General features: G+C 47.7%; 1 protein-coding gene across 1 annotated transcript in view; it reads left to right on the top strand.

Moving 5' to 3' along the window:
* The first annotated feature begins 8176 nt into the window (after window positions 1-8176).
* Window positions 8177-8829, top strand: part of AWAT2 (acyl-CoA wax alcohol acyltransferase 2) — a 19089-nt gene continuing 18436 nt past the window's right edge. Inside the window, exon 1 of the mRNA XM_029240189.1 lies at window positions 8177-8261. Within this exon, the coding sequence (XP_029096022.1) occupies window positions 8177-8261 (85 nt within the window). The remainder of the gene's footprint in view (window positions 8262-8829) is intronic.

The raw sequence follows: 8829 nt of genomic DNA, 5'->3' as shown, positions 1-8829 counted from the left end.
TAGAGTTTCTGCTGAGAAATCAGCTGTTAACCTTATGGGAGTTCCCTTGTACGTTATTTGTCGTTTTTCCCCTGCTGCTTTCAATAATTTTTCTTTGTGTTTAATTTTTGCCAAGTTGATTACTATGTGTCTCGCATGTTTCTCCTTGGGTTTATCCTGTATGGGAGTCTCTGCACTTCCTGGACTTTGGTGGCTATTTCCTTTCCCATGTTAAGGAAGTTTTCAAGTATAATCTCTTCAAATATTTTTTTCGGTCCTTTCTCTCTTTTCCTTCTGGGACCCCTGTTCACAACATAATGTGAACATTATTGTGCTTAACGTTGTCCCAGAAGTCTCTTAGACTGTCTTCATTTCTTTTCATTCTTTTTTCTTTATTCTGTTCTGTAGCAGTGAATTCCATCTCTCTGTCTTCCAGGTCACTTATCCGTTCTTCTGCCTCAGTTATTCTGCTATTTATTCCTTCTAGTGTAGTTTTCATTTCAGTTATTGTATTGTTCATCTCTGCTTGTTTGTTCTTTAATTTTTCTAGGTCTCTGTTAAACATTTCTTGCATCTTCTCGATCTTTGCCTCTATTCTTCTTTTGAGGTCCTGGATTATCTTCACTATCATTATTCTGAATTCTTTTCCTGGAAGGTTGCCTATTTCCACTTCATTTAGTTGTTTTTCTGGGGTTTTCTCTTGTTCCTTCATATGGTACATAGCCCTCTGCCTTTTCATCTTGTCTATCTTTCTGTGAATGTGGTTTTTGTTCCACAGGTTCCTGGATTGTAGTTCTTCTTGCTTCTGCTGTCTGCCCTCTGGTGGATGAGGCTATCTAAGAGGCTTGTGCAAGCTTCCTGATGGGAGAGAATGGTGGTGGGTAGAGCTGGCTGTTGCTCTGGTGGGCAGAGCTCAGTAACGTCCACAGCTGAGTTTTTGATAAGGATTAGTTGGCAGGGAGTTCAAGGTTATCTTTTCCAATAAGAAGCAGTGGGAATGGTGATAGGTCATCTTGTTGATCAACAGCATATGCTTTGCCAGTTGGTGAGGTGGGAGGGGAAAAGAATTAATGCCTGTCTTGCAGGGGGCTGTGATGATCAAATGTATGTCAGGCACCCAGTTCAGTGTCCGGCACCGAGGAAGACAGTAATAAATGGAAGTTCCTTTCCTCTACCTTACCCCAGTCCCTACCTCCCAGCTCCTGCCCCCACTCCATTCTCACACATCCTACCCGTTTCATTTCATCACCGCCAGTCCTCCTCCCCTTCATAGGCCAGCAGAGACAGCAGTTTCCATGGTAATCAGCATACTCATTAGTTCAGAGTTTATTGGTCCTTAAGTGTCTGTCTGGACTGGGTTCCTAGCTCACATCAGAGGGAGATTTCCAGTGAGCTCAAGGGCTGCTGAGAAATTGTCAAACACAAGCCATTATATTCAAGTTTTCCTAATTAGAAACAACAGCATACAATGATATTTTGGTGTAAAGAGAGAAGATGTGAGGAAATCATCTCATCCTGGATGCTACAGATGCTCACAGCTCCTATGCATCTGGAGAATCACTCCCCAGCACTCGGAGATGCAGGATTATATCGCTGGGGTGTAGGTGTTGGAGGTGAGTAAGGAGGCTGGGAGATTGAGCAACAGGAAGCCAACCTCACTGAAGGTATTTGGGGTATCTTTCTGAGGATTTGTTCTTTCCTCACCCTCCCACCTGTCCCTTCAGGCTCTAAGGTCATAAGAGTTTCCTGCTCTGTTCATGCTGGGTTTCTATACTGACCCCAGCCTTGTCCTTGACTGTACTCCTATGCTTGAACTGCTTTTCTCATTTGGTCAGCCACCATTTATCAGTCCTACGAGATGCCAGGCACTGTGCTAGGCACTGTGGATATAACCATGAACACAGTAGACAAGGATCCCTAACCTCAAGGAGCTTATAGCCAAGTAGGGGAAGACAGTCAAAACACAAGGAACTGCAGAAATGTATGGTTTCAAGGTAATGGCTTTTTCTGTAATTTGCCTGGGCAGAAGAAAGGGCTAATTTAGAAATAACACCCATCTCTTCTTTAAGCTCGTATGTTATAGGGCAGCATCCTCTGGAACTTATAGGAAAATCAAATGTATAGACTATATAACTACCGCCATCACTACATCGATAGGTTCTGTTTACCGAGTACTTCCTCTCTTGTGTGTGTATTCTTTCCTTTTGGAAACATACCTTGCATGGAAGAGTTTGTACGTGGTTTCAGAATTTTACTGTGATGATGTTTGTCTACTTTGCAGATTTTCATGGCACCTAGCGCAGCTGAGTGAAGGCAGTGGGGCAAGGTTTTCCCTGATGAAAATGAAGTGCTCTTTTGAGCATTTCTTACATTTCATTGATTTTCTTAGGTGTCCTTGTATTCTTATAACTAAAAGTAGATAGGCATGGCTTAAATACTGGTTGACATTCACCCCATGGTTAAAAATTTTGGCCATCATACGGGAGGGATATTTAAATGGAGGGTTCCAGGAACAAACCCTGCTGATGTGGGAAATATGACAATCTCTTTAAATTCACACTCCACATGCCCTCATAGCATCTTGCCATTATTGCAGTCTAAAGATTAACCTGAGCGTCCTGCATCTCTTTGTGGCTAAGTTTGCAGCCCCAGGAGAGAGAGAAACAGCTCTCAGTGCCCGTGAGGTCACGGTGTTCCAAGCTTCTCCATTGTTGGAAGCACCAGAGTCCCCAAAGCAGAAGACGAGAGGACGGGTATGTAATTTTAGGGTCATTTTAGGGCAGTACTTTAAAGGATGTTAAAGTGAATCATGTATGTTAGGAAAAATATCTCTTACACAAATATATTTCTTTGTCAAATGTGTGTATGCGTGTGTGTGAGAGTTGAGTGTATGTATGCGTGTGCATTGTGTGTGTGTGTGTGTGCATGTGTGGATACTGTGTGCATGCACAGTGTGTGAGAGTGTGTATCTGTGTCCCATCTCGTCATGTTCCTGTTCTCCAATCACAGCAAGGAGTGTACTGTCCACTGTGTCTCTTTGGGACCAGAACTGCACATATCTAACCTTGAATTCAGCTTCCTTCATGAGTCCCTTCTCCCGTCCCTGGCAAGAACTGGAAGACAGGACCTAGTGAGGGGTCAGAAAATTGCAGAGAAATAAAACTGTGCAGAAGGCGGCAATGAGGATGAAAAACCATAATTCTGACTGGAAGAAGAGTAGAACCACTGTTAGCGTCTTGTTTTACTCTTATGAATCTGGATGTATCCCCTATGTAGAGTTTAAGTCAAAACTCCAGACTTAATACTAAAAAGGAAACATAGTTTGGAAAGATAGTTTTGAAAAAATCAAGGAAAATTCACATAAGTCTTAAGAAAATGGTTTCATTCTGTGATGCATTACTGAGAAATAAAGTTCTTAAATCTGTATAACTGTTATCAGGCAATTTATAGGTGTTTTATCTAGTACTGGGACATAAGAAGAATAACTGGAATAACAGGAATACACTGGCTGGCTTTAAATTAGAGCTTTTTAAGGAGAAAACTGTGACAAGATTGTATGTCCACTCAGTGAGATTTATTTTCTAAGCAAGAGCTGTTTGGAAGATTCAGCATAAATATGAAAATCTGTTCCCAAAAGGGCATGAATCTGCTTGCCCTAAGGCAGTTTTCTTCTCTGAAACAGAAGCATATCCATATAGTCTTTAATGTATATTCTTTATATCTTGTACTTAGAAGGTGATAATTATGCATTGTATATATGATTGTGTGCCTTGCAATAAAATAAGAACTGTACCTAAAATAACAAAACAAAACAAAAAACAAGGAACTGCAGAATGGCATGCAAAATTAAAGCTGAGCTTTGGAACAATCTTGCTCTTGACTAGGGTCCCAGCCCTCTTTCTTCCTTTTTTCTTCCTTATCAATGGTCTATATACTCAGTGTAGCTTCTCCTTCCCCGTCTGCTAAGGGATCACATGCGTTCATGTAGGAGAGTGTGAGACTCGTTACTGTCACCAGTGGCATGAGGTTAGATGTAAGGGTTAGTCTTCTGGGAGAAATGGCCATGTGAGCCCCCCAAATCCTGGGGTCCCTTTGGAAATAGAAAAGGTCCCTGTTGCCCACCAGGGCAGAGGAGAGCGGCCATCTCCAGTCCTCTGGCACCTTCCAGCTGAGTCAGTCTTGGCCTTTCCTGCCCCCATCCCTAATGTCCTGTTTTGGTTTCTTGGTCAGTCTCCACCTCCTGATCATTCTTAGTTTGCCAGCTGTGAGAAAGGGAGACTGGAACTTGAACCAGAAAGCCCTGCCCAACAAGCAGAAGAGTTGGATGGGATGGGTGTGGGTGTGAAGTGTGCAGGAAAGACCCCCTAGCATAATGAGGACAACTTTGAAAGAATTTGACTAAACTATTACGTGCAGAAGATGGGAGCTACCATGATCTCTGGGTCAGCTGAGAAATTGGAGGTGACCCACGGGCCTCCCTAGGTCACTGAGTGGGGTCTGCTCTCTGGATGTGACAGAAAAAGTCAACTGCTGACCACATGATCCTGGGACTGAGGGTTACCAAGTTTAGCAAATAAAGACACAAGACTCCATTAAATTTGAATTTCAGGTGAACAGTGAATGTTTTAGTATAAGTATGTCCCATGCAATATTTGGGACATATTTATACTAAAACATTATTCGTTGTTTATGTGAAATTTAGATTTAACTGGCACCCTGTATTCTATCTGGGAACCCTATGAGGGTGGGGTAAAAACTGCTCTGTTAGGGAAGGACTAGCTTTGTTTTTTTTGTCTGTTTCCAGGGGAGTAGAGTAGGACCAGTGGAGAGCTGGGCCTCGGTCTGAGAGCAGGAAGAAGGATTTCACTGGCAGGGCACTCGATGACAGCCATGAGGAGCCCTCCATGAGTAACTTGGAATTAGAAACCTTGGAGAGTCCTTCCAGCTCTGACAGTCTCTGAGCCTCAGAATCTCTAGGGATTTTAAAAGGATGGGGTGGGGAGATGATGGAGGAGGATAAGACTAAGAATTAGAAGCCCCCAAAGAGCCTTCACCATTTTTCTCTTTGGTGTTAGGATGGTGGGATGCATGCAGATGCATCAGCTGGGCACATGGCTTTCTCTGTGCAGATGGGAAGTCAGAGTTTCTATAATATTCCAAACACTCTTGCTGTCATTGATTCTGCTCTTACGTTTTTGACACCCATTTTCCAAGGTAACACTGCTTGGAGGGAAACCCATCCCAGGGCAGGCCCAGACTCTGGGCTTTCTTTCTTCAGTGCCCATCCCCTCCTCTTAAGGACAGTGACAGCAGCAACCTACGTGTGGACACCATTTCACAGCTCACAAAGTGACTGACCATCTGTTCCTTATGTGGATTCTCACAAGTCCGAGAGGGAGTATTCATCTCCTATTTACACTTGAGGAAGACAAACCCCAGAGATTTGCCCAGTGCCAGGCAAATGGGTCAGGCCTCCACCCACTCAGGCATTTTTATAATGAACACCAGTGCGTGCCTGCCATGTAGCCTGTGTTAGGGGCTGAGCACGTGAGAAGAGTAAGACCCAGTACCACCCAGTTTCTGCCCCTGAGAGCTCCCAGACCAGGGTGGGAGGTGGAGGAGTCAAGGTCAGTGGATGGACAGATGCATGAAGAGGCAAGAATAACAAAACCCAAGTCCTCAGGGCTGGGCTGAGTATGAATGAGGATCCCCCTCAGGGCCAGCCCTGTGGAGACAGAGACCACTCAGCGGCCAGGCATTCTTCCTCTGTGGCGGGCAGAGGGTCCTCTCTTTTCGGGCTGGCTGCAGTCTCCACTTGCTGCCTTGGCTCTGCCCCTGGACGTGTCCCTGGGCCCCGTGCATTTGGCCCACGGCCCACCTGGGCCAGACGGAGGCAGCTTCTCCTTGGCAGGGAAGTGCAGATCTTTTCCCTGCTAGGCTCCCCAGGGCCTCGCGGAGGCTTCTCCTTCCCCGCCCCCACCCCCATCCTTTTGTCCAGTAGAATCTTTCCTGGAATTCCAATTGGAAGCAGAGTAAAAAAGAGCTGGTGCTCTCTTTCAAGTGGGAGCTGGCAACTCCAGAGCCCTTTGCTCAGCCCCCGCTGCAGTTGCCCCGGCAGCAGGTCTCTGGAAGCCCAGGGTCAGCAGAACACACTTTAGAAACAGGCAGCCAGCTTCATGTGACATCACAGGGCCTGCTTGCCCCACAGGCACCTCTCACAGATGGTGGCCCGAGCTAAGCTTCTAATTTGCTCTGTCAGCCTTGCAAGACGTCTCGTCCTCTTGCATTTCCTTCCCTGCTATCCACCCAGAGACCGAGTCAGAACCTTGGCTGTTACCAGTGACTCCTATCCCCCACCCCCTCCACACCAGAGGCCCAGGCAGGACTGTTTCTGTTCTCTTTTTCTTAATTTTAATTTAAAAAATTTTTATTGAAGTATAGTTGATTTACAATGTTGTGTTAGTTTCAGGTGTACAGCAAAGCGATTTGGTTATATGTGGGTATATATAGATACATATGTATACATATATTACATGTATATACATATATATATGCATATATATATCCTTTTTCAGATTCTTTTCCATTATAGGTTGTTACAAGATATTGAGTAGAGTTCCCTGTGCTATAGAGTAGGTCCTTATTAGTTATCTCTTTTATATATAGTAGTGTGTATATGTTAATCCCAAACTCCTAGGGGGACTGTTTCTTACCTGCCAGAGCATCCCTGGCTTCTCGTCTGTGTTCAGTGTTTATGGAGCTTTGTTCCCCGATGGGGGATAGTCTCAGGAAGTTTCCCCAACAGGAGGCGGGCTAAGGAGTGGGCTGCCCTTACCCCAAACAGTGAAGTCAGTCTAGCAGGGCGGGAGATGTGGGCCAGCAGGCCTTGCAGCGCTGGGGAAAGTCCCCATGAGCCCATGCACTTACATTATGTGGCTGCAGAACTGGGCCTGCAAGTGGGTATTAGAGAGGAGGAGGGGGATGAGCCTGTGTGTCTATCATGGGGGCAACTAGGTCCCTGGACCCTGACAGTCACCCTGGGCCTGACAGTCGTCCTTCTGTGGCATTTGGCACAAGTCACCATCCCTGGTCAGAAGCTGATGGCACCTCGTCCGGGTCCCCAGGATTAAGCCCAAACTCCCCATCCCCGTGTCCTGACTCAGAGATTGTCTCCGTTGCCCTTTTCAGCCTCCCTTCCCAGCAGCCCCTTCACAACCATTCAACACCCTCCACACATTTCCTGAAGGACTGGATGGGACGAAACTGAAAGCAAGGAAGGTTTGCAGGCCAAGGCGGAGCGCATGGGGGCTGCTCACCAGCGAGGCTCCCCTGTAGAGGCTTCTGAGCCTCAGAGAGGACAGTGCTTACGTGGGGCCTCTGCATCGGACGAGACACCCAGAATCCAAACGTTTCCCACCGTCCTGACTCCCGCCAGTCTGCCCTGAGCCACCGTCATATCTGCATGGATTATTGCCATCCTCCCTCAAAAGGCTCCTTCTTCCCTGGCCCTTTAAAACCGGAAGGCAATCCTTTCCTTTTTCTGCTCAAAACCCCGCACTGACACCCCATTTCAGTCAGAGGAGAAGGCCAAGGCCTTACACCCTCTGGCCCTGTCAAGCTCTCTGACGTCACCTCCTCAGCTCCTTTCACTCACTCAGCTCCAGGCTTCTGCTCCTCTGCACCTGCCAGGCACACCCCACCTGTGACCTCCTCCTCCCCAATCACGTTGTCACCGAAAGACCATGGACAGCTGGGCCTCATAAACCGAAATGTAGACTCGGGGTGCCATGTGTGCCCTGGGCTCCTCCCTGCCCCCTCTCCCCCCATCCACACTGGCTCTGGAGGCCTCACAGCAGCCCCATCCTCATCTCCACTCACTTCCCACACCAGAGCTCCATCTACACTTCTCTGCATAAGTGTGCAAGAGGGTGTCACAATCATAGCCCGGGCCATGCCCAAGTGGGTAAAGTGCAGGTGGGTAGACGGTTGGAAGGAACTGGACAAGCAGCCGCAGCGTGTAGTCCTGTGGTCCTGTGGTGGGGGGAGGGCAGGTTAGGGGGTGGAGACTAGACAGGGGTGGAGACTAGGCAGGGGCTGAAGAAGAAAGCACAAAGGGAGGAAACCCCACCAGCCCCTGAGCAGGTGGGACTGGCCAGCCCAACTGCACTTACCGGGAGCCACTGGGACCCTGGACATAATGCTCTTGCCCTCCAAGAAGGACCTCAAGACCGCGCTGGAGGTCTTTGCTCTTTTCCAGTGGGCCCTCAGCGCCTTGGTTATTGGTGAGTCTTCGGCCTTTGGCAGGGTGACCAAAAGTCCTGGTTTGCCTGGGACTGAGGGCTCATAGGGTTTAGCGGGACTCTCGATGCTGAAATCTGGGTTATCTCAGGCAAAGCAGGACAGTTGGCCACCCGGGGCCTCTAGCCTGACGCGCTTGGGCATGGTCCACGTGGAATCTGTGAGTGCACACATGGGTATGGGTGCCTGCCTGTGCAGGAATGTGTGTGCACGTGTGTGTGAGCCAGCCCTGTGGCCGGTGTGTGTAGTGAGCCCTCCTGGGTTGTCAGTGGGGCCTGGAAGGCATGTCTGGGGGAGATGGGGAGCAGGTCCACTGAGGCTTGCCAAGGAAATGGGCTTAGCTGCAACCCTGGGGACCTGAGCAGACCATCGGTGTGAGACAGTTGTCCTGGTGGCAGAGGGAGCTCTGAAAACCTCTTGTCCGAAAGAATTCATCCATTTATCCATCCGTTTTCCCCTTCTATCCACACCACAAATATTTTGTGAAAGTTCTTTAGATGCTGGCTATGGTACTGTAGGTGCTGAAGCAAACCATCCCTATGGGAGGGGGGG

This window comes from Monodon monoceros, unplaced genomic scaffold, assembly GCF_005190385.1.
Source record: "Monodon monoceros isolate NGI ecotype Baffin Bay Population unplaced genomic scaffold, NGI_Narwhal_1 Super_Scaffold_22, whole genome shotgun sequence".
NCBI classification, from domain to species: Eukaryota; Metazoa; Chordata; class Mammalia; order Artiodactyla; family Monodontidae; genus Monodon; species Monodon monoceros.
The sequence above is the reverse complement of the archived record's forward strand: the minus strand, read 5'-3'. Positions and strand labels throughout refer to the sequence as shown.